This window comes from Arachis hypogaea, chromosome 10 (genome assembly GCF_003086295.3).
Source record: "Arachis hypogaea cultivar Tifrunner chromosome 10, arahy.Tifrunner.gnm2.J5K5, whole genome shotgun sequence".
Taxonomy (NCBI): Eukaryota; Viridiplantae; Streptophyta; class Magnoliopsida; order Fabales; family Fabaceae; genus Arachis; species Arachis hypogaea.
The window spans coordinates 39,619,033-39,645,258 of record NC_092045.1 but is presented as its reverse complement, the minus strand read 5'-3'; the positions used below and the strand labels follow the sequence as shown (position 1 = coordinate 39,645,258).

Sequence of the window (26,226 nt, the reverse complement as noted above, 5' to 3'; positions counted from 1 at the left end):
GACAGAGGATGATGATTGAGTATGATCAAGATATCATGAGGACGATAAGGAAAATGAGTTATGGTGATGACTGATAATGATTATTATTGTGAAAGGAGTGAAATGGAATTGAGAAGGAAGTCAATAATGAAAATTAACTCCGATTTGAGATATACCTACCTAGAAAGTGCAGTGGAGTGATTCTACTTGCCGCAATAGAGTGATTCTACTTGCTTTCAGATATGTTTACAATGCAGTGGAGTGATCTCACCTGCCACAGTAGAGTTATTCTACTTGCTTCTGGATGTGATTGCAATGCAGTGGAATAATTCAACTTGTCGTAGTGGAGTGATTCCACTTGCCAAATATACCTGTCTGGGTAGATGCAGTGGAGTGATTCCACTTACTCTGAACATGTCGGGTTTGCCTGTATAACCGACAGATGAAACTCATCGGTTATAGGGCAGGTAACGATCGGATTTTCTATCGGTAAAGAATTTCACAAATATAATCGTGTTGTAAGTATAGCTTCTAAATCAACAGAAAATCCTTTGGTACAAACGTTTTGGTTGTCACAAGTAATAAACCCAATAAAAATAAGTAAACCGAAGTATTCAAAGCTCGGGTCGTCTTCTCAAGGAATTGCAGGGAAGTATGATTTATTATTGGTTATTGAAAAATAGTATTTTTGGGTTTTTAAAAGGTTTGAACAAGAGAAATAAATTGCATGAATTGATAAATTAATAACTAATAAAACTCATGGCAAGGTATGAAAACTGGAAGTCCTATCGTAGTTATCCTTATCAATAGTGATGAGAATTATATTTTTGCTCCCACTAAGTCAACCTCTAACTATGAAGGTAAGTCAAGTGGATAAATCAATTTAACACCTAAAGTCCTAGTCAATTCCTGAGGAAAGACTAGAGTTATAGGAATCTAAATCAATCAGCAAAGATATCAATTATCAATCACGATGAGTTTGACAACTCAAGAGTTACCAATTAACCAACCAAAGCCAAGAATGTAGAAAGCTAAATAAAAATCATATGTATGAAATACCTCAAATATTAATAAAAGAAATCACATCCAACATGGAAAAGTTCATAAACAAACAAAAGAGAAAATAAATAAAAGGAATATTAAACCTGGAAATTGAGAAGAAGAAATCCTAAATCCTTTAAAAGGAATCCTAATCCTAAATCCTAAGAGAGAGAAGAGAACTTATCTCTCTAAAAACTACATCTAAATCATGAAAAGTAAATTATGATATGATATGTTGTGTCTCTGCATGTTCTGAGGGATGGAACTGCTTATGCTTTAATGCATACTCTGAGTCGGTGCCTGTGCTAGTTAGGGTATCTAACCGATACATCTAGCATGAAGTCCATGAGTGTACCTTTGGAACCTTGAAGCACTATACTTCCGATATTGAGACTAATCAACTTGATATCGATTGTTTGGTGTGTATTGGAAACAGATGGCGCCTCGTGGACCCGGTCGGGGACGTGAGAGAGATCGTACTAGCACGCAGGAACTGGAAGTCAACCCGAATAACCCGGTAAACCTTATGGCGGCGTTGGAGAATATGGCTGCTGCTATGCAAGTCAATGCGAAGGCTCTTGGGCAACAGATAAACAATAATGGCAATGGTAGAAGGGAAGCTCAGGACTCGATGACACTGGCAACTTTCTTAAAGGTTAATCCACCTAAGTTCAAGGGAACCACCAATTCGACTGAAGCTGATACTTGGTTTTAGGCCATGGAGCGAGCACTGCAAGCGCAGTTGGTGCCTGAAGAGCAGCGTGTTGAATTTGCTACCTATCTGCTCACGGGGGAAGCATCGCATTGGTGGCAAGGGGCTCGACGTCTCCTGCAACAGGAGAATGATCCTATCACTTGGGATGCCTTCCAGGTGGAATTCTATAAGAAGTACTTTCTGAATTCCGCCAGAACAGCCAAGGAATTGGAGTTACTACAGCTGAAGTAAGGTGCTATGTCTGTATCAAAGTATACAGATAAATTTGAGGAGCTATTCAGGTTTTCTCACATGTGTCAGGGAGCTCCGGGAGACTTCGAGGAATGGAAATGCATTAAGTATGAAGGAGGGCTCCAGAGCGACATCTTGAGTTCAGTGGGACCAATGGAGATCCGAACTTTTTCAGAGTTGGTGAATAAGAGCAGAATTGTTGAAGAGTGTGTGAAAAGGAGGGTTGCAGAGGAAGGAAGTCATAGAGAGCATAACCAAGGATTCACACCAAGGGGTCGAGAGTTTAAGGAGAGAGGATACATACAACACTTTTCCCAAGGACGGAATAACTTTGCGACGAGTGAGGAGTCCCAAATAATGGTAAGGGAAAACGGGCAGCGGCTGCTTCTGATGTTTTGAGCTGTCAGAGGTGTGGAAGTCATCACCCAAATAGGCTTTGCTGATTGGGGTTAGGCGTATGTTACAAGTGCGGGTTATCAGGGCATGTATCAAGAAATTGCCAACAAGGAGAGAGTCAGGATGCGGGCCGATTGCGACAGTAAGATTGAGGTAATTATTATCATCAAGTTTAAAAGACAGTGCGTGATTTTATAATACCGCATGTACAGTATAACTGGGACTGTCAAGCTTAATATTAGACTGAGATGCAAACCGGATGGTCCTAAATGATGGATTTGGAAACGTTGATTTGAAATTCCAGTCATGCTAAGTTGTGGTTGGGTACTTGAGGAAATAAGTGATGAAGCTAATACTTGACGAGAAATCAAAGTGGCATAGTAGAAGCTTGCTAAAGCATTAGCATAGTATGGTAATAATAAGGAAAAGTTGGGGTATGATTAGAAATGCTTTATGCTTTGAGTACTTAAAAGTTTAGTGAGCTTATACAGATAATGATTCTAGATAATTGGAATTAATTGCGGCTGTGAGCCTTGATAGTTCTGAAACGGATGAGGAAATTATCATTGATGCGTAATCGGATGTAGATGATGATTGAGTGCAAGTTGTCGTGTTCGAGAGATGAGTTCTATGATGTTTGGTCATGGTGACCTTGGATTTAGATCAAGATTTGTAATGATCCGTTTCAGAGGAACTGTTTGGAAACCTTTAAATTGCAATGCTGATGTGGTACTGAGATTGGTCTGAGGGAACCCGTGACGGGTGGTAAACTCCAATTTTTGGGGAGGTGCTGTTGAATTTTTTTCCAAGAATTTGAAGGAGTGTTGGTTATATTTTTGAAGATGATTTTTGATCTGAGTAACTTCAACAAAAGAGATGTGTCTCGAAAGTTTTTATAGATTATTAAATGAAAGCGGATTCTTAAGAGTTTGTCAGCTTGTTAGAACAAACTCATTGAATTAAAAAAAAAAACAAAGAAAGCTTTGATTGATTATAGTGATGTTGGATGATGGCTATGATTGACGATGATGATAATATTATTGATGGAATGATTTGAGATTTAATAGGGTGTGAGTTGATGAGACGGTAAAAGTAAGGAACGAGGCTGTTGGTCAGCATTGAACAAACGACCGAGACCCTCAGGAATAGAAAAATCAGAGCGCGGCAACGGAAGCGCACAGAGTAAAAGAACCTTGGAACTGTTATGCGTTTGATATAAAGGCAGACTATGCTCGCGTACTCGTAGTGATGAATGGAATTTTCGAGGGCGAAAATTTCTGTTAGGGGGGTAGAATGTAATGCCCGGTCTAACCGAAATTAATTAAATAACAAGTTAAGTAGGAGCGAATATGGGTGGAAGATTTGGCAATTGGAATTTGATGATTTAAATATGATATTTGGATTCAGTGAATTTTTCCGAGTCGGAAAACATAGTTTTCTGCGTAAAAGTGCGCAGTGAAATTTTGACCGGAAGTACCAGCCGAGATCTGTCTGGTACTGCAGCTGAGAAAATTGATTATGAGTAAATAAGATTAAGAAATGAGGAATTATAATTAGGGGAGGTAGAAATATTTGAAGTGCGATTTAGAGCGCTAATCTTAAAGGTTTTGGTCCAAAATTGGGCCAACGGACAAAAATAAGTGAACTGGGCCTAAGTGGGCCTAAGACCCAACATATATAAACATTAGTTATGAGCATTTCAGCTCATTTTGCCCTAAAGAAGGGGTGTTAGGCGCTGAAATTGGGAAGAGAGAAGAGAAGAGAGAAAACCTAACTCTCTTTGATCTTCAAATCACCATAACTTGAGCTACGGAGCTCCGATTGACGAGCCGTTTGCAGCCACGCGTTGCTCTTCTCATCCTCTACAATTCTATCTAAGTTTTGTGGTGAGTAATCCACTGTCCTCTGCCCAGTTTTTATTTTCCTCTTCAAATTCGAATTTGGTTTGGGTTTTGAGGAAACCTTGTGATTTTGGTTGTTTAGGAGTGCTCTAGTATGAGCCATGGGTGATATTCATCACAAACTTCAGTGGGTGAAGGTAAGAAACCCTCCAACCCTTGTGAATTGTCATTTTTATGAGCCCTAGGTTGATGTATGTATGTGATATTGGTTATGTTAGTGTATTTGATGATCTTGGTGCATAATTGGGAGATTGGTGTTGCTTGAGGAGCTTTGGTAAGGCTTGAGGCTAAGGTTGGTGGAGACTTCTAAAGAAGAGGCTTAATTGGTTTGGCTACAAGAGGTACGGTTTAAGTTTCATTTAAGTACCGTGTGGTGTGATGAGAATTCCTAGGCTAGATGCCCCTAGGATTAAGTTTGGATTGTGTAAATGGTTGGTGCTAATATGCATAATTGGTATGTAATGTGAATTAATGATTGGGTTGAGAATTGTGTGGCCTTGAATGCTTGGTGTATTGAAAATTTGATGTATTGGGTAATGAGTATTGATTTGTGGTTTATGCATTTAAATTGTGAAATTGGGCCGGAGGCCGTAAATTTTGGGACGGGGGCCGGAAAGAGGTCAGGAAGGTGGTGCACGAAATTGCAATCACACTTTTGGAATTCCGCACAACTAACCAGCACGTGCACTGGGTCGTCCAAGTAATACCTTACATGAGTAAGGGTCGATCCCACGGAGATTGTCAGCTTGAAGCAAGCTATGGTTATCTTGTAACTCTTAGTCAGGATATCAATAATTATCAGATTTAATTGTGAAAAATAAAAGAACATGAAATAAGTACTTATTTTGCAGTAATGGAGAACAGGTTGAGGTTTTGGAGATGCTCTATCTTCTGAATCTCTGCTTTCCTACTGTCTTCTTCTTCATGCATGCAAGGCTCCTTCCATGGCAAGCTGTATATAGGGTTTCACCGTTGTCAATGGCTACCTCCCATCCTCTCAGTGAAAATGTTCAACGCGCTCTGTCACAGCACGGCTAATCATCTGTCGGTTCTCAATCAGGTTGGAATAGAATCCAGTAATTCTTTTGCATCTGTCACTAACTCCCAGCCCTCAGGAGTTTGAAGCTCGTCACAGTCATTCAATCCTTGAATCCTACTCAGAATACCACAGACAAGGTTTAGACCTTCCGGATTCTCTTGAATGCCGCCATCAATTCTAGCTTATACCACGAAGATCCTGATTAAGGAATCTAAGAGATATCTACTCAATCTAAAGTAGAACGGAGGTGGTTGTCAGGCACACGTTCATAGGTGAGAATGATAACGAGTGTCACGGATCATCACATCCATAAAGTTGAAGAACAAGTGATATCTTAGAATAGAAGCAAGCGTGATTGAATGAAAAACAGTAATAATTGCATTAATCCATCAAGACACAGCAGAGCTCCTCACCCCCAACCATGGGGTTTAGATACTCATGCCATAGAAGATACAATGAGAAACGTGTAATGTGTCATGAGGTAGAGATACAATGTCAAAAGGTCCTATTAATAGTGAACTAGTAACCTAGGGTATACAGAAATGAGTAAATGACGTAAAAATCCACTTCTGGGGTCCACTTGGTGTGTGCTTGGGCTGAGCATTGAAGCTTTCATGTGTAGAGACTTTTTCTGGAGTTAAACGCTAGCTTTTATGCCAGTTTGGGCGTTTAACTCCAATTTTTGTGCTAGTTCCGGCGTTAAACGCCGGGAATTCTGAAGCTGATTTGCAACGCCGGTTTGGGCCATCAAATCTCGGACAAAGTATGAACTATTATACATTGCTGGAAAGCCCAGGATGTCTACTTTCTAACGCAATTGAGAGCACGCTAATTGGGCTTCTGTAGCTCCAGAAAATCCACTTCGAGTGCAGGGAGGTCAGAATCCAACAACATCTGCAGTCCTTTTCAGCCTCTGAATCAGAGTTTTGCTCAGGTCCCTCAATTTCAGCCAGAAAATACCTGAAATCACAGAAAAACACACAAACTCATAGTAAAGCCCAGAAAAGTGAATTTTAACTAAAAACTAATAAAAATGTAATAAAAACTAACTAAAATATACTAAAAACATACTAAAAACAATGCCACAGACATAAACATAGCTACTTTATGAGTCTTGGCTGTGGCCCTGATGATTGGATTTTTGATGGTTTAGAATTTCACTAATGAAATCTCGTTGTAAAGTATAGTTTCTAAACCAACAATAATCCTTTCATACAAAAGATTGTTTGTCACAAGTAACAAACCCCTAAATTTATAAACCGAAGTATTTAAACCTCGGGTCGTTCTCCCTAGGAATTACAATAAAGTGCTTTGTTATTGGTTTGAGTTATTTTGGGGTTTTGGATAAGAGACATGAAAGTAAATGGCAATGAAAATAAACTAACAACTATAAAAGGCTCTTGGCAAGATATGAGAACTAGAAGTTCTATCCTAGTTATCCTTCTCAATTGTGATGAGTATTGTTCATTGCTACCACTTAGTTAACCCTTGCTAATAAAGGAAAGTCAAGTGGATGAATTGACTTGAGCCACAAGTCCTAGCCAACTCCCAAGGAAAGACTAGCCTTAATGCACTCCAAACCAATTAGCAATCTCTCCAATTATCAATCAACAAAGGAATTAGATAACTCAAGTGTCACTAATTACTCTACCTAGGCCAAGAGGAACAAAATCTACACTAAAACTAAAAGAGACATTTTATCAAACACATAGAGTGCAATGGAAGTAAACATTATTAAATGCAAGAATTAAAGGAATCTACAACTACAAAAACAAGAGATCAACAATAGAAAAGCAAAGAAGGCACATTTATTATGAATTACCTCTTATTGAATTGGAAGAATGTAGAAGGAACAATACTAGATCTACAACAAAATATAAGAACAACATAAAGGAAATTACAAGAAAAGAATAGAGGAAGATGAATGTAACAACAAGAAATTGAAAGGTAGAAGTAGAAGAAAGCAAAGATTAAAACCTAGATCTAAGAACTAAAACTAATCCTAATCCTAATTCTAGAGAGAAGTGAGAGCTTCTCTCTCTAGAAACTACTTCTAACTACTAAACTTAAACTAATGGTAACTAGATGCCTCATCCCTCTTCAATCCTTGACTTAAATAGCATCAGAAATGAGTTGGATTGGGCCCACAAGGCTTCTAAAATCGTTGGCCACGTTTTACTTTAAGTGGACCATATGGCAGCAACGGCGCGTGCGCGTACTTTGCGCGTGCGCGCCACCATACGTGTAGCAAATATGGCAAATATTATATCGTTGCGAAGCCCCGGATGTTAGCTTTCCAACCCAACTGAAACCGCATCATTTGGACCTCTGTAGCTCAAGTTATGGTCGTTTAAGTACGAAGAGGTCGGCTTGACAGCTTTCCGGTTCTTTCATTTCTTCATGGGTTCTCCAACTTTCCATGCTTCTTTCTTCATTCCCTTGATCCAATCTTTGCCTCCTAAATCTGAAATCACTTAACAAACATATCAAGGCATCTAATGGAATCAAGGTAAATTACATTTGGCTATTTTAAGACCTAAAAAACATGTTTTCACTCTTAAGCACAATTAAAGGAGAATATACAAAACCATGCTATTTCATTGAATAAATGTGGGTGAAAGGTGATAAAATCCCCTAAAATCAATACAAGATAAACCCTACAAATGGGGTTTGTCAACCTCCCCACACGTAAACCAAGCATGTCCTCATGCTTAAGCCAAGAGAAAGCAAAGGGCATCAACATTTATTCAATGTAAATAAACTATATGCAACCTAAACTATATGCAACTAAATGCAAAATGGTTTTACCTACTTGGTTAAAATAAATCAATCTCCAAGACATATATGCACAAATAGGGCCACGATCATGTAACGATTCATGAGTCATACCAATTCGAATATCAAAATGGAGTTCAAGTAGACTTGCAAGAAGAACGCTCATGAAAGCCGGGAATCAAGGAATTGAGCATCGAACCCTCACCGGAAGTGTTTGCACTCTAGTCGCTTGGTGTTGGGGTTGATTCTCTCAATTCTCCCTTAATCATGCTTTCCAAGATTTGTTTTTCATCTAACAATCAACAATTATTCAATGCATGCATACATGTATCATGAGGTCTTTTCTTTAGGTTGTAATGGGGCTAGGGTTAAGGTAGGATGCATATTTGGTCATGTGAGCTTGAAATTTGAATCTTTGATAAGCTTAAACTTCCCACCTAACCCATGACATCCTATACAATTTCGAAGCTAACCTAACTACCCATTTCTCACTTTTTCACATACTCATGCAATTTCTTTCCATTTCGCAACACTTATGCATTGATTTTTATTGAGCTTCATTTTGGGGCATTTTGTCCCCTTTTTATTTCTTTTTTATTTCTTTTTTTTTCTTTTTCACTTTTATTTCTTTTTCTTTTCCATATTATTTTTTTCTTTTCTTTTTCTGTATTATTTTTTTCTTTTCTTTTTCTTTTGTTTTTCTCATTTTTTTCTTTCTTTCTATATACAAGAACCTCAATGCATAAGGTTTTACATTTGATCAATACATGAGTATGTACCCAATTCCCAATATTTCCAATAATAATACAAAATTACCCTTTTATTCACCCAATGTCCCAAGATTCCCACACTTGAATGATACTCACACACTCTAGCCTAAGCTAATCAAAGATCCAAATAAGGACATTTATTGTTTTCCGCTTTAAGCTTGTAATGTGCTAAAATTAAGAACAAAGTGGGTTAATCGTAGGCTCAAATTTGGCTGACAATGGAAGATAAAAGGTAAGGCTTTTTGGGTAAGTGAGCTAAATGAAATGATGGCCTCAATCATATAAATGCATGAATACAAGGAATAATGGGACATATAGATTCAAACAAATCAAAGATCACATTCATAAAAAGAGAATAATGCACACAAGAAGGAAAATAAGTGGTTATAAGATGTAACCACATCATTAGGCTCAAATCTCACTTGCTTGTGTTCTTAGCTCAAACCATGTTCCAAAATTCATTCTTTCAAGCAAGTTCAACAGAAATTTTTCAAATTGTTGCCCTAAAACAGTTTCTTGGAAAGAAAATCATCATCCTAACCAAGTAGTCCTAATAAGGAGAAGGTAGTAAAAATATGTACAAATTCTAACTAACATGCAACCTATCATGCAAATGCAATAACTAACTAACATTGGTGTTGAAAAAGAAAATTGTTACCCATGGAGATCGGTCGACGACCTCCCCACACTTGAAGATTGCACCGTCCTCGGTGCATGCAAAGAAGAGCAAGGTGGACGGGTTGCTACAATTGACGAGCTTCTTCACAAGGGTGCACGGAGGACTTGTTTGTTGCCCCATTTAAAAGCTTTTCCTTTCTCCCTCCTTTCTTGGTGGCCAACCTAAAAAGAAAGAAAAGGAAAGAAAATTAAGCCTATAACAAAGATAGCAAGGCAATTAGAACATAGGCGGGGGCTAATGCCAAATAAGAGTATGGTTCTCTACTACATGGTAGCTACAACATGTAGAGGAGGAAACAATGTAAGCTGAGGCATATCATTAAGCTCGATGCAAGAGTAAAGTTAAAGCATGAAGGGTGTATGGAGCATCAAGTTCAAAATGAGAAAAAGTGGGTCATGAAAGACAATATGAGGTCATATCAATGCATAAAGACACAAGAGTCATACAAGATGAAGCATTGATTTAAAAGTTTCATCACCCAACAATATCAAACAAGTCAAGAAGCACCAAAATAATGCAAGGAATCCTCAACAAATGAGTATGAAGATGCAACACCATTATTAAATTGACTTAGAAAAAAAAACGAAAACATGCTACAAAAACTAAATGAAAATAGGAAGAGTAGAAGTATGCGAATGTGATAAGCAAAAGAAAATGGAAGATGAGAAAAAAAAACTCTTTTTTTTTTTTTTTACCGACGCGTGCGCGTCATGCGTGCTTACGCGTCGATGTGCATATTGGTGGAAGGACGCGTATGCGCCAGGTGCGCGCACGCGTGCGTCGAGTTAGGCCGGAGGCATAATGTTGGCCCAAGTCTGGCACAACTCTCGGGTAAAAGTACCGGGGTGCAGATTGTGCAGTCGACGCGCGCGCGCACAGTGCGCGTGCGCGCGCATTGCGAATTTAAGATCATGTGCGCGTACGCGCCAGGTGCGCGCACGCGTTCATAGACTTGTGCCTTAGGCCCAATGTTCGCACAGTGCAGGCCTAACTCTCGGGTTTTTGGCTGGAGGTGATTTTTTGCATCCACGCGTACGCGTACAGTGCGCGTCCGCGTGGGTGGTCGAAAAATGCTCAAGTGCGCGTACGCGTGCAGTGCGCGCGCGCGTGGATGGTGTTCTGTTTTTCAAAAAAATATTTTTCTAAGTTCTTACACCAATCCAAGCCTTTCAATCCTCCAAACAGCTACCAAAACGCCCTAGAACCTTATTCAACATGCTATATTACTAACTAAACTCAATGAAACAATAAAAACAAGAAATTAAACTAATTCTACTAATATTTACAAAAGATAAAAATGAAAATGAGAATCTACCTATAATGGCAACTCAATTCACTTATTAACAAAACAAAAAGAGTATGGAAAGAGTTTACCATGGTGGGGTGTCTCCCACCTAGCACTTTTAGTTTAAGTCCTTAAGTTGGACTTATGGGGAGCTCTTCTCAAGGTGGCTTGTGCTTGTATTCATCTTGGAACTCCCACCAATGCTTGGTTCTCCATTGTGCCCCAAGATTTCTTATGGATTGAGCCAAGTGTTGATGGAGTTCTTCACAAGCTTGGGGCTCCCAAAGTTGATCCTTTTCTTGTAATCCGGGATCCCACACTTTGTTTTCACACCCGTCTTGAGGTTGATCATCATTATTAGTCCAATCGGGTGGTGAGTAAGGTGAATTCTCAATATAGTGACCAACAATCCTCCTAGACCCATCTATTTGAGCACTACTCCAACCTTTATATCTCATGTTTGATGCATTAACCATAATGAGCCTTGATTTGGAGCGCCAACCACGAAACATCTTTCGCTTACGCTTCATCCCGCAAACTTTCCTAAGTTGACCATCCGTTTCAAGAAAACCATATTCAAGTGGGATAATAAAGCTAATAGAAATGAATTTCACCCACTCAAATAAAGGTGTAGATGGCAACCTAGGCAAAGATGCTCCCAAAGATCTTGACAAAGCATAACCAACCCCCGTTCTTCTATTTCTAGGGACTTCCACCTCTTCACAAGATCTCTTAATCTCAATCCTTTGTTCAACAATTTTATCTAAACCTTTTCCTTTACTCAAATCATAATAGGGAGGGTGAGAAAAATTTACCTCCTCAACGCTTTCAAATCCAACCGGAGAAGGTTCTTCATGCTCAAAGGATTCTTCACCACTAAGACTTGATGCTTGATCTTCATCACAAAGGAAACTCAATTCTTTCTTTATCCCATCCAAGTCTTCATATGGAATATGCCTCGGAAGGTGTGCACTTTCCTCCCTAGCATCAATTTCAATCATCTTGGAGGGGTTTTCTTTAACTCTATGTTCCCATGGAGGCTCCACATCTCCTAAGTCTTCTACCACTTCTTCCTTGTCTTCAACAATTAAAGCTTCCTCCAATTGTTCCAATACAAAGCAACTTCCTTCATTTCCCACCGGAGTTTCCAATCTCTCCTTCATGCTATGTTCTTCATTCGATTCTCCACATGTAGCCATGGGGGTTCCTTGAGTGTTCAAGCATTGGGAGGCTAATTGATTTGTTACCGCATCCAAGGCGGCCATGAAATTTTGCACATCCCTTTGCATCTCTTCCTGCCCTTGAACAAGAACACCAAGGGTTTCATCCATTAGAGATTGGGGTGGGTGGAAGGGTTCCTCATTTTGGGGAAAGGGTTCATAATAGGAAGGTGGTTCTTCTTGATAGAGTTGTGGTGGTTCAATATTTTCCATTCTTTCCACTTGTTGCACAACACACTCCATGGTTGCTTGAAATTGATCCAATGCTTCTTTGAGATGATCCCTTGACTCTTGTTCCACTTGGATATCGTGATAGGGATCATATGGGTCTTGGATCGATGGACATGAATATTCTTCCATGGGAGGTTGTGGTGGAAAGTAGTGTTCATCTTGTGGTTGGAAATTTTCATATGTTGGAGGTGGTTCATCTTGGTAATAATATGGAAGGGGTGGCTCTTGAAAGTGGTGATGGTGGGATGGTGGTAGCTCTATGTGTGGTTCATATGGCTCATATGGTTGTTGGAATGGTGGATATGGATTAGGGTCATATGAGGGTGGTTGGTAAGAAGGGGCTTGTGAGTATGGTTGAGAGTTATGTTGAGGGTATGGATCATAGGCATATGGTGGTGGTTCTTGAAAGTCACAAGTAGATTCACCATAGCCATTGGATTGGTATGCATCATAGAATGGCTCTTCTTCATAGTGCATTGGTGGAGGAGGTTGTTGCAAAGAGGATTGATCATATGCATATGGCTCCTCCCACCTTTGATTGTTCCATCCTTGATACATTTCTTCATTGTAATCTCCACTTCCTACAACATAGTTGTAATCACACTCATAGCCAAAATGAGAATCCATGATAGCAAGAGAAAAGGAAAATAAAATCAAATGAGAAACAAAGAAAACTAACAAAAACTAACAAAGAGACAAAAAGGCAAGCATATGCACAATATTCACATATATACAATAACCAATAACACAACACCATTGCAATTCCCCGGCAACGGCGCCATTTTGATGATTGGATTTTTGATGGTTTAGAATTTCACTAATGAAATCTCGTTGTAAAGTATAGTTTCTAAACCAACAATAATCCTTTCATACAAAAGATTGTTTGTCACAAGTAACAAACCCCTAAATTTATAAACCGAAGTATTTAAACCTCGGGTCGTTCTCCCTAGGAATTACAATAAAGTGCTTTGTTATTGGTTTGAGTTATTTTGGGGTTTTGGATAAGAGACATGAAAGTAAATGGCAATGAAAATAAACTAACAACTATAAAAGGCTCTTGGCAAGATATGAGAACTAGAAGTTCTATCCTAGTTATCCTTCTCAATTGTGATGAGTATTGTTCATTGCTACCACTTAGTTAACCCTTGCTAATAAAGGAAAGTCAAGTGGATGAATTGACTTGAGCCACAAGTCCTAGCCAACTCCCAAGGAAAGACTAGCCTTAATGCACTCCAAACCAATTAGCAATCTCTCCAATTATCAATCAACAAAGGAATTAGATAACTCAAGTGTCACTAATTACTCTACCTAGGCCAAGAGGAACAAAATCTACACTAAAACTAAAAGAGACATTTTATCAAACACATAGAGTGCAATGGAAGTAAACATTATTAAATGCAAGAATTAAAGGAATCTACAACTACAAAAACAAGAGATCAACAATAGAAAAGCAAAGAAGGCACATTTATTATGAATTACCTCTTATTGAATTGGAAGAATGTAGAAGGAACAATACTAGATCTACAACAAAATATAAGAACAACATAAAGGAAATTACAAGAAAAGAATAGAGGAAGATGAATGTAACAACAAGAAATTGAAAGGTAGAAGTAGAAGAAAGCAAAGATTAAAACCTAGATCTAAGAACTAAAACTAATCCTAATCCTAATTCTAGAGAGAAGTGAGAGCTTCTCTCTCTAGAAACTACTTCTAACTACTAAACTTAAACTAATGGTAACTAGATGCCTCATCCCTCTTCAATCCTTGACTTAAATAGCATCAGAAATGAGTTGGATTGGACCCACAAGGCTTCTAAAATCGTTGGCCACGTTTTACTTTAAGTGGACCATATGGCAGCAACGGCGCGTACGCGTACTTTGCGCATGCGCGCCACCATACGTGTAGCAACTATGGCAAATCTTATATTGTTGCGAAGCCCCGGATGTTAGCTTTCCAACCCAACTGGAACCGCATCATTTGGACCTCTGTAGCTCAAGTTATGGTCGTTTAAGTACGAAGAGGTCGGCTTGACAGCTTTCCGGTTCTTTCATTTCTTCATGGGTTCTCCAACTTTCCATGCTTCTTTCTTCATTCCCTTGATCCAATCTTTGCCTCCTAAATCTGAAATCACTTAACAAACATATCAAGGCATCTAATGGAATCAAGGTAAATTACATTTGGCTATTTTAAGACCTAAAAAACATGTTTTCACTCTTAAGCACAATTAAAGGAGAATATACAAAACCATGCTATTTCATTGAATAAATGTGGGTGAAAGGTGATAAAATCCCCTAAAATCAATACAAGATAAACCCTACAAATGGGGTTTGTCAGGCCCAAAGCACTCTGTCTTCCAGTATTACCACCGGATACATACATGCCACAGACACATGAATGGGTGAACCTTTTCAGATTGTGACTCAGCTTTGCTAGAGTCCCCAATCAAAGGTGTCCAGGGTTCTTAAGCACACTCTTTTTGCCTTGGATCACCTTAAACCTGTTTTTTTTACGGCTTTTTCTTGCTTCAAGAATCAATTTGATTATTTTTCAGATCCTCAATAACATTTCTCCTTTTCCATCATTCTTTCAAGAGCCAACAAGTTTAACATTCTTTAATCAACAAATTCAAAAGACATATGCACTGTTCAAGCATTCATTCAGAAAACAAAAATTATTGTCACCACATCAAACTAATTCAACTAATTTCATAGATGAATTCGAAATCCTGTACTTCTTGTTCTTTTGTGATTAAAGCATTTTTCATTTAAGAGAGGTGATGGATTCATAGGACATTTATAGCTTTAAGGCATGAATCTTATATTTTATTAATCATGAATTAAGAACAAGACTCAAAAATAGATATAAGATAAGACTAATAGTAATAGAAAACAAAATTTTAAATGACTCTAAAATAGACTCCTAATGATAGAGATTATCACAGAGTTTGGACTCAACAACCTTGATCTTGAGAAGTGGATGCTCCCTCAACTTGTGGGGTATTTGACCCTTCAAGGGAGAGCTTCTGGCGCTTTAGCTTTTGTAGCTCACGCCCCTGCTTCTCTTGTTCCTTCAGCAATTTGCAGAGCATGCAGTTTTGATTCTGCTATTCTTCCTTAATTTGTTCCATAGCTTCTTGCAGCTTGGCAACAGATGCTTCTAGACGAGTCCAGTAGTTAATTTCAGGAAGTTCAGGGAGGAACTCTCACTACAAAAAAAAAGGCCTATGGTCACGGTAAAAAACCGTGACCATAGCTAGTGAAAAGGGTGACCATAGATCTATGGTCACGGTTTTGGACCTATGGTCACGGTTTTTTACCGTGGCCTATTCTGCCGTTGCCATAGGTCTATGGTCACGGTTTTTTTACCTATGGTCACGGTTTCTATGGTCACAGTTATAATTTTCAAATTCCGACACTTTAGGCCACGGTTTTTAACCGTGACCATAGGGAAATCTATGGTCACGCATAAAAACCGTGACCATAGCCATATCTATGGTCACGGTTTTGGCCGTGACCATAGCCTCTATGGTCACCCTTTCTTAAAACCGTGACCATAGCCTTATCTATGGTCACGGTTTTGGCCGTGACCATAGCCTCTATGGTCACCCTTCCTCAAAACCGTGACCATAGCCTTATGTATGGTCACGGTTTTGGCCGTGACCATAGAGCCTATGGTCACCCCTACGCAAAACCGTGACCATAGCCATATCTATGGTCACGGTTTTGGCCGTGACCATAGCCTCTATGGTCACCCTTACTCAAAACCGTGACCATAGCCATATCTATGGTCACGGTTTTGGCCATGACCATAGCCTCTATGGTCACCCTTTGTTAAAACCGTGACCATAGCCTTATCTATGGTCACGGTTTTGGCCGTGAGCATAGCCTCTATGGTCACCCTTCCTCAAAACCGTGACCATAGCCTTATCTATGGTCACGGTTTTGGCCGTGAGCATAGCCTCTATGGTCACCCTTACGCAAAACCGTGACCATAGCCTTATCTATGGTCACGGTTTTGGCCGTGACCATAGCCTCTATGGTCTCCCTTACTGAAAACCGTGACCATAGCCTGTATGGCCACCCGTCTTCAAAACCGTGACCATAGAGCCTATGGTCACGGTTTTGGCCGTGACTATAGGTTATCTATGGTCACCCTATTTTAAAACGGTGACCATAGCCTGTTTTGTTTTATGAGCTTTTTAATTTTTTTTTAAAGCATAATCACATCTCAAATTAATGATAATCACAAAATAAATCTAAGAACAAGAAATGTAAATCATAAAACTTTCATTATAAACTAGATATGTTTAGTTTTTAGTCTAAATAACATAAATCAAAATAGAGTATAATGTATCCAATTACATGTTATACCGAGTAAAGTCTCTTTTCAAAAAGTACGAAACACATAAGAAAAATTACATTTAGATAACTAAAGTGTGAGACCCATCCCATGTGATATTTGTATAGAACATATTTTCTTCACATCATGTCTTCCTGCTAGCAAAAGAAATAAACATGTTAAAACAGAGAAAAATTGCTTATGATAATGCAATACATATGTAGCAAACTTTAATAAGTCAGTTAACTTAAAAATTTCAACTACTAAACAGCAAGGAGTATTTGCTAGGGTTTTGATGAGCCACATAACAAGAAAATCTTAGCCAAAACTTATACATACATGTCCCTCTTTATGTAAACAACAAAGTCCAATTGATATAAACCTACCTATAACACAAGCGACAAACCTAAATAATAATTGTTGAAAAAAATTCTAAATTATATGCGGTACCAAACTTGTTAGCCTTCAACTTGTTAAACAAAAAATGCTTATTTGCTTTACTGTAGCGCATCATTCAACGGTTAAATATTGCATGCACTTAGCCCATCTTAAGAATTTTTTCTTGTGAGTGGTGAGGGATCAATAAAGAGGAACTAAATTAATAAAGATGAGCACAAGATATAAAAAGTAAAACAACTAAAGTTTAGAACCAAAAATATAATGGTTTAGCCAATCAGCACAGTAAGTACCAAAACCATACTATTAATTTAACTACTTATTTTGAACAGCACTTACTTCGAAATCCTTTGATACATGGTTCGATCCAAGTGAAGGAGGAATGCTTCGCCGCGCATCATTTGGTGCACTACTCGCATCAGGTGGAGATTGTTGGGCGGCTTCTATCATTACTTGCACTTGTTCTGCACTCATACCAGGATTGACTTGTTGCAACAACGTTTTAATCAAGTTTGTTAAACCATCCAACTTGGAAGTTAAGTTAGTTTGATTTTTCTCCATAGTTGAAACCACTTCAGTATGTTGTTGTTGCATTTGTCGGATCTGCTTATCCTTTTTAAGAGAGGATTTTGTGACTGATCGACCATAGAAACGAACTCTACCATGTCTTTCCTTTCCAAAAACTGTTTGAACTGCATCATCATCACTGTATCCTGCTTGTTTCAAATTTTGAATATGATCCTATTACACACAAGTAGGACCAAAATAAGTTCATGCACCCAAATGCTTCAAAATAAAAAAATAACTAACACATTTCTGGTTTGGTGTACTTTTCTAAGAAACTAGACAACTCACAATCGTCTCTTGTGTTCCTGAATCAGTCTCTCCTTTTTTGTTTGTACGAGTTACAACAAACATCTCAGCTTGTGATGGATCTTCGTTGTCCTCTTTCTTTGCACGCTACAGAGAAACCACTAACATGTTACTAACTTAGACACTTTTCATAACATGAAAGATGCAAAAATACTTAAATGCACAGCACCAAAAAATACCAATTCAGCCCGTACTAACTCAAAACTAACTGGACCCATTCGATGATTCCATTTTTGCTTGGATCTGTTTTCACGATTTATGTCAGAAATAACCTACATTTTATTGCAATGTAAAAATACATAGAGTTAGTTAAATATATGATACCATCATTACAACCAAGAAAGTTGTGAAAATAACTTACTTTGCTGATATCAAGCCTCCAAAATTGAACTAATTTTCGAAAATGCAGTTCAGGTATAGTCATTGGACGATTTTTCATCATCTCTCTGAATGAGCTGTATGGTGTATAGTGACATTTTTTTATGCGTTTCTTAAATTGCTTCCATGCTTCTCCGATGGTATCTATCACCCAAGGCTCAGCATCACTAGGGATGTTATATTTGGACTACGAAGAAACAACGAATTATGTTATTTTACCATACATGCTAAGCCTATTTGTGAACAATTTAAAAAGGAGAATGATCTACTCACCTTTGCATAATCCAACATTGAAGTTTTAGTCTCACTTGACACAGCTTGCCAATTAGTATATAATAAGGTGACCAAATTAGAGTTTCTTGCAAGTGTGCCCAAGAACCGACTAAATAGTTGAACTTGTGTCTTTGTTGGGCCTATGGGTCTGCCATTGTACCATGTTAACTCTATTGGAGTCTCCATGGCATGAATATGCTTGAGTTGGGTGGGACCACGAGCTTTTTTCCTTTTAGTACCTATTTCGAATATCACTACTAGAGAATATTAACAAGAATACTAATCTAATGAACTAATGAATAAAAGAGTAGACTAAATAAAAAAATTATGTTGCTGTCTATCACTATTTACTATTGAAACTAGGGACAAAAGCATTACCGTGTTGACTGTCACTACTATCCCCAACACTTGGATTGTGATCATCATTATCATATTCATATTCTTCATCGTTTTCGTCCAATGATATCCCATATTTTTTGAAGAATTCATCTAGAGTCATAGCTGGGATAAGAGACTCAATCTTGTGTTGTTCTTCTTCGTTGCCATCTTCTTCATTTGATTTCTTCATTAGCATCTTCTTATCGGTCGGCTTCTTGCTTTGACCATCACCGTCATTGGAATTCATATTGGCTTTACCATCTTCTGCCTTTGAATTCTTCATTGGCACCTTCTTCCTAGTCAGCTTCTTCCCACCTAGGGCCTCATGTTCATTGGCTTTCATATTGACTACATGATTTTCTTCTATGGATTTCTTCGTTGGCATCTTGATTTGACCCTCATCTTCATTGATCACCTTGTCCTTGTTGTTTGTTATCTTCTTGGTTGGCATTTTGCTTTGACCTTCATCGCCAACTCTTGTCACCTTCTTTGTTGACATCTTGCCCTTTTTCCTTGTCTCATGTTTGCTACTATCCCCACATACAGCTAGAACATGTTCCCTTTTGATTTGAAATTGTTTCAGCAATGCATAAGCACTTGTGAATTGAATTTTTCCTGAATTTTTTACTGGACTCCTCATCTTCAAGGGACTTCTTTGTGACTCTATTTGTGAAAGGGTCCTGAGCCTTTTTCTTTTGGGATTTCCTTCACTGTTCATCCTACATCCAAAAAAGAGAGGTTCAATTAAGCATCAAGTTGATTCAACTGCAAAAAAAAAAGATCAAAGAGATATAGATGAGAGGTCAAAATAAAGCATCAATATACATGAATGCAAAAGGGAAGGAAAATTAAATATCAACATATTTCAACAAACAAAGCATAAACATTTTCCAACACCTTATAGTCACTACATTTCAGCATCACTGTCGAACTCATCAGACTCTGTTTCTTTGTCTTTAGGTTTGATATTGTTCGGTGTCACATCAACAATAGTAGGTCGCACACCCTGTCTAACCAAGTCTACCTCACCAATTTCACTTAAGGGTATCGGACTATTCGCAGATTCATGTAGCTCTCCTATGTTAGGGTCAAATTGTAATTGGACACCCATGTTAAACAAGTCTCTTGGAACCGTTTTCATCACATAATGCTTTTGGGGAATATATGGATCTTTCACATAAAAGCACTGGTGTGCTTGGCTTGCCAACACAAATGGTTCATCTTGGTAACATCTTTTGTTGAAATGAACGTATGTCAAACCATAATTATCTTCCTCAGCCATAAACCACTCACATTTAAATAACACAACTTTAAATTGGCTATAATAGTCTAACTCAACAATATCAATGATTCTACCATAATATCTTATATTGGCCTTGATTGGTTTTTTGTCCTTAACACTAGCAAAGCTTGTAGTTTCAGCCACCACAGTGACACCACTGTTTTGTGTTTTTCGCATCACTTCTCGCCGCTTAGTATGAAATCTGTACCCATTGACGACATAAGCAGAAAAAGATTTTGCAACTTTATTTGGACCCTTAGACAACTGTCGTATCCAACCGGGAACATCATCCTTCATGGCACGTCCGGTAAACCATTCTATAAAGTCTTCATTTTGATCTTTAACAACGTTCCACTTTCGCTTCCGCTTGGCTTGCTTTTGTTGCTCACCATGTTCTCTACAAGGGATGTGTAATATTATGTAATACTATGCCAAAATTAGTCTAAGGGATAGAAGAAATGAGACGTGAAATTTTACCTCATGTAAGGCTCCACGTTAACGCAGTTGTTCAATACATATGCATTAGCTTGAAGGAGTGACTTCTCGTCCAGAATAATAAGTTGCCCTTTTTTTCCACCCAATGGACTTCCCTTGTTTGTGAACAAATTGGAATCAGGATCTTGGGTTGAAGTGCCTTCATCATTATTCCGAGATACTCTGTTGAATCTTGTTTTCACTCCCTCATGCAAATATCTTGAACAAAAAGTTAAACACTCTTCAGCCAAATAACCCTCTGCAATTGATCCTTCCGGACGACTTCTATTGCGAACATACCCTTTGAGTGTGCACATGTATCTCTCAATCGGATACATCCAGCGAAACTGGACGGGACCACCTAACCTTACTTCATTAGCTAAATGAATAGGCAAATGAACTATTATATCAAAAAAGGTTGGGGGAAAAATCCTCTCTAACTGGCACAAAGTCTCCACAATCTCTGACTCCAGACCATTAATCTCTTCTAAAGATATTTCCTTTTGACATAGCCGACGAAAAAAGGAACACAAGCGAACTAGAGAAACAGCAACATGATCTGGAAGAATGCTCTTGATTGGTATTTGCAACAGGTAATGCAACATGAAGTGAGCATCATGAGTCTTATAACCGTAAAGCTTTCTCTCTTCTTGTTGTACACAACGAGAAATGTTTGAAGCACTTCCATCAGGCAATTTTGTTTTCTTCAAAACACCACAAAAAATGGATTTCTCCCCTTTGGTCATTGAGAAGCATGCTCTGGCAAGTTTAGTTCTTTTGCCATCCTTCGTATTTGTTGGGTGAAGATCCTTTCGAATGCCCATCTCCTTAAGATCATAACGAGCCTTTGCATGGTCCTTCGTCTTTCCAGGAATATCCAATAAGGTACCAACTATACTATTCCATTATCTACTGACTTTAGCATATCCAGAACCTCTTCACCGGTTAACATTCGTGGTGGACCCCTGAATTCATTTTTTCCATTAAAAGATCTCTTGTTAGACCTCCATGCATGATCAGCTGGCAAAAATCTCCTATGGTCCATGTAAACTGTCTTTTGGCTATGTTTCAAATAACAAAAAGAAGTATCATGGTTACAACATGGGCAAGCCAACTTCCCTTTGGTACTCCAACCGGACAACATGGCATACGCTGGAAAATCATTGATTGTCCAAAGAAGAGCAGCATTCATTCGAAAAGTTTCTTTTTTAAAAGAGTCATACGTATCTATCCCTGACACCCATAGCTCCTTCAGCTCTTCGATTAATGGTTGCAAAAAGATGTCAATATTATTTCCGGGTGAACAAGGTCCAGGTATCAGTAAAGAGAGCATGCAATATTCTGGCTTCATGGACATCCACGGGGGAAAGTTGTACACCATTAAGACAACTGGCCATGTGCTATGTGACACATTCATAGTTCGAAAAGGATTAAAACCGTCACTTGCCAACCCAAGCCTCAAGTTGCGAAGTTCTTTTGAAAAGTTTGGGTACCGACTGTCGAAGTTCTTCCATGCTTGACCATCAGCAGGGTGCCTTATGCAACCGTCTTTCAGACGCTGCTCGTCATGCCACCTCAACGCCTCTGCTGTGTTTGGGCACATAAAAAGCCTTTTAAGCCTTGGTATTAAAGGAAAGTATCTTAGGGTCTTCGCAGCAACCTTATGAACTTTATTTGGAAGCGCAAAGTCATCTTCGTTGCCATCCGTAGTAGGAGTTGGATTATATCGAGACTCTCCACAGATACAACAAACTGAGTCATTTATGTACTCATTCCGATACAGCATGCAGTCATTAGGACATGCATCAATCTTTTCATAGTCGAGACCCAAGTCTTTAACCATATTCTTAGCTTTATTAAACGAAGTGGGAATATTCAAATCAGGTATAGCTTCTTTTAATAACTCTAAGAGAGAGGTAAAAGATGTGTTACTCCAGCCATGTAGACACTTCAAGTGGTAGAGACGAATGATAAACGATAGTCTCGAAAACCCAGTAGTACAATTCGGATATAATTCTAAACCTGCTTCATCTACCAACTTATAAAATCGCTTAGCATCTTCATTCAGCCCGCTGTTTCCCTCTTCAGGATTTGCCATATCTCCGAATGCATGACGCAGCAACCCATCAATGTCATCAAAGCCGCCTCGATCATCCATGTCACTTCCCATAACTGTTGAGATTATTGGTTCCCCGTGATTGATCCATCTTTTATAACCTTCGACAAACCCGTAGCAAATAAGATGCTCATATACGGCATCTCGTTCACGCCAATAAGTGTTTCCACACTTTGCACACGGACACTGGATTTCTCTTCCAACCGGTTTTCCCATTGAGAAGGCAAACTCTAAAAAATTATTAACACCATCTATATACTTGTTCTCAAATCTTGGTGAATCCATCCAATCTTTTGATAGAGTATGATTAAACCTAACAACGTAAATATCTGATCTTACTAAACATGATCTAGTAGGTCAATTATAGTGACAATCTAGCTAGCATATACACCCTTACTACCTAAATAAATGGAAGAGCAAATTATTTTATATGACAAGTGTGATACAAACTTACTGCTTAGTTCCTTCATTTTGAGATGCCATATGAAGTTGTTATACACAGTGTCACAGCAACTAGTCAACTCCCTTTGTCTTTTACCAGTCCAAAAAAAATTATTCTGTATATAAAACAAAACAAAAAATTCAAGAGAAGTTAAAGAGCATTCAACAACTTTGTGATCCATCAAGGTTAAATGCATCACCTAAAATAAACAAAACAAAGTCAAAACTGCTTTATCAAGCTCCATTACCAGTGCAGCTAAAAATTTAACGCTTGCTGTCAACTTGGTCTTCACCTTTCTCTTCTCCACTTGAAATCCATCTCCACCCTTATTACAAAGTGTAGAACTATTTTCCTGAAAGAAATTTAAGAGCTAGTGATATTTGAAGAGGAAGTAATGAATAAGAATTTAAATATGAATTTTGTCCTATATATGCTTGTCATATGATTCAAATCAGGAAGTCAGGCTATAAGTCTCTCTTTATGATTAACGGTTTTCTTTTTTTAATTCTGGAATCAATTTATTAATTGGAACATTTATTTTATTATAATAATTAATTATCATGGTGTTTAAAAGATAATCTTTAACTTACTAAAAAAATAAAAAAAAATTAATATTTACTTTTTAAAATACGAATATACATAATTTAAAAGAAATTAAAACTTATTATAAAACATAAATTAGACAAAAATTAAATACTAATTCATAAATATTATAAAATTTGCCTTGATTATGTCAATAACAGATATTTATCGTCTTATTTATTATTTTAGTAATGATTTTAATATTTATACGAAATTAATTTCTAGTGATGAAAAAATATGTGAGGGAGAGGGAGAGAGGAAAGGGTTGAACATGCTTTTTTGTGCTATAAAGATCCAAAGCTGGGGCCTGATGGGTAAAGAGGGAACAAGCGACGTGGATGCCACTTGAAAATGTTATCCTATATTAAAAATGTTATCAGCAATTTTACTTCATATTTTTCAGTAGAAAATAATAATTAGATATTTATAAACTGTAAATGCTTCTCAATAACAATCATGCAACTTGAACCAATAGAAAGCAAATGCATTGCAGAGGGCTTAGAAAACAAGTGATTCGATTTTAATATGCTTCACAAAACCTGTACCAATTTCTGTTACAGCAGAATATTAGACAATGCTATTTTCTACTCATAATACTTGTAAGGGTGTTTTACTGCCGGATGCCAGTGTTAGCAACGGAGTTAAAGAAGCTATCACTTGAGATAAGCCACAACACAACTACACGTTTCAACATTCACAACGAGTATTCCTGAAATGCGGAATAATATTTAAACAACTTTAATTGATTTTTCTGTACTTATCAATTAAATGATTCAAAGGGGAAATTGAGAAATATTATGAAAATAATGTCATTTGCGTAACTAAGGTAAAAAACTAAAAATATAGTAATAAGCAAAAACAGAACATTTCATTGAACCAGGTCCAATTTTCCAAATTCCAACAAAGTTTCTTAGGAGCATAACAAATTCCAGCATTGTGAAGAAACCATGTGAAGGGTCATGCAATTCACACACAGCACAGTTGGAAGAACAAGATTCAAGATGCAAGAATTCAGCGTAAAAGCTAAAGAACACACAGCACCAGACAAATCTGAAAAGCATGATACTACTCAATTTCCAAACATATTATAGAGTTCAAAACATCAAGAAGAACAAGATTCAAGATGCAAGAATTCAACGTAAAAGCTAAAGAACACACAGCACCAGACAAATCTGAAAAGCATGATACTACTCAATTTCCAAACATATTATAGAGTTCAAAACATCAAGAGACTATAAAAACCTGAAGAAGTGAGATTCTTACTGTTTATGCAGCAGCAGCAGTTAACAAGTTAACAAGTTAACACCAAGAGACTATAACAAGTTAACAACACACAACTACATAAATTAACACCAACCTAGTTAAGCAATAAAGCTACTGGGTCCATCAAAAACAACAATGACAACACGAACAGTTCTCGCAGTTACAGCAGCAGCCATAATCTTTAAAGAAAACCGGAAATCTACAAAAAATTATAATTGTGTTACCTAATTGAAAAAGAGCACAGGTATTAAATTGAAAAAAGAGCACAGCCCAAAACTCACAGTGTCAAAAATAAGAGCACAAACAATTGAAAAAACTTACCTAATTGCAAAAACTAAGCTACTTAAATTGAAAAGAAAAGAAAAGCAAGAAAAGAAACTCACTTGGAATGAGTAACTGGGTTCAGCATTGAGGGCTCCTGGAAAAACAGAAAAGGACAAAAGAAACCACGCATGAAACCACGCATGAAATCGTGAAATCGTGCAAAAAACAATGAACCTTAAAAAACAAAAGAAATCGTGAAACCACACATGAATTTGAACAAAAGAAAACCACACAGGTATTATCAATATAAAAAAATACTGAAACAATTGAAAACCCATGAAAAGAGCTTAACCTTTTTTTGTAGGTATCTGAACGCAATAGAGGTGAGGGATGCGACAGTGAGGGGTTGACAGAGTGAGAGGTTGAGAGAGTGAGAGGCACAGATGAGTGAGGGTTTGGGAGAGTGGGGGTTGAGAGAGTGACAGATCACAGACTGCGGCTGCGATTACGGTGGAGAGGGAGAGAGGATGAAGAGTGAAAGGAAGGGGGTTACGTCGGATAGTGAGGGTTCAGAGCTGAGAGGGAGAGAGAGCCGAGAGTGGAACTTACAAGAGGGAAAGGAGAATTTTGGGAGCGGGATTGGGGATTTGGGGGGGGGGGGCGACGTCGTTCTGGGGAAAGGAATTAAAAAAAATTACAAAAAAATTGATTTTCGAAAAGGGGGGAGGGGAAAACGACGCCGTTTTGGACAGGGTACTCTATGGTCACCCTTTTTCAAAAAACCGTGACCATAGACCCTTTTAGGCCACCCCTCAAAACCGTGACCATAGACCCTTTTAGGCCACCCCCAAAACCGTGACCATAGACCCCTTTAGGTCACCCCCCAAAACCGTGACCATAGACCC

At 38.1% G+C, this 26,226-nt stretch overlaps 1 protein-coding gene across 31 annotated transcripts; it reads right to left on the bottom strand.

Moving 5' to 3' along the window:
- Positions 1-16,531: 16,531 nt before the first annotated feature.
- Positions 16,532-26,003, bottom strand: LOC112715573 (uncharacterized). Of its 31 annotated transcripts, XM_072204845.1 has the most exons (14): positions 25,674-25,989; positions 25,441-25,475; positions 25,152-25,256; positions 23,460-23,564; positions 23,225-23,327; positions 20,658-23,083; positions 19,796-20,577; positions 18,899-19,617; positions 18,521-18,759; positions 18,231-18,434; positions 18,049-18,141; positions 17,852-17,956; positions 17,336-17,737; positions 16,532-16,755 (listed from the first exon to the last, which is right to left on the bottom strand). In XM_072204845.1, exons 8-14 carry the CDS (start codon positions 19,614-19,616, stop codon positions 16,741-16,743), a joined length of 1,776 nt encoding a protein of 591 aa, XP_072060946.1. In that variant the 5' UTR covers position 19,617; positions 19,796-20,577; positions 20,658-23,083; positions 23,225-23,327; positions 23,460-23,564; positions 25,152-25,256; positions 25,441-25,475; positions 25,674-25,989; the 3' UTR covers positions 16,532-16,740. The 31 variants fall into 31 exon arrangements, with proteins under 31 accessions (XP_072060946.1, XP_072060937.1, XP_072060934.1 ...); XM_072204836.1 differs by lacking the exons at positions 19,796-20,577; positions 20,658-23,083 and adding an exon at positions 24,392-24,503 and having other exon boundaries at positions 25,674-26,003; XM_072204833.1 differs by lacking the exons at positions 19,796-20,577; positions 20,658-23,083 and adding an exon at positions 24,392-24,503 and having other exon boundaries at positions 16,532-16,758; positions 25,674-25,994.
- Positions 26,004-26,226: the final 223 nt, after the last annotated feature.

Excerpts from the sequence above, each read along its gene's own strand:
- LOC112715573 (XM_072204827.1), bottom strand. The coding sequence starts at position 23,253 with ATGGCATCTCAAAATGAAGGAACTAAGCA. Across the intron at positions 19,618-23,224 it reads CAAAATGAAGGAACTAAGCA|GATGAACAGTGAAGGAAATC; the intron begins GTAAGTTTGTAT and ends TTTTGGATGTAG. Across the intron at positions 17,738-17,851 it reads CAGGAACACAAGAGACGATT|GATCATATTCAAAATTTGAA; the intron begins GTGAGTTGTCTA and ends TGTGTGTAATAG.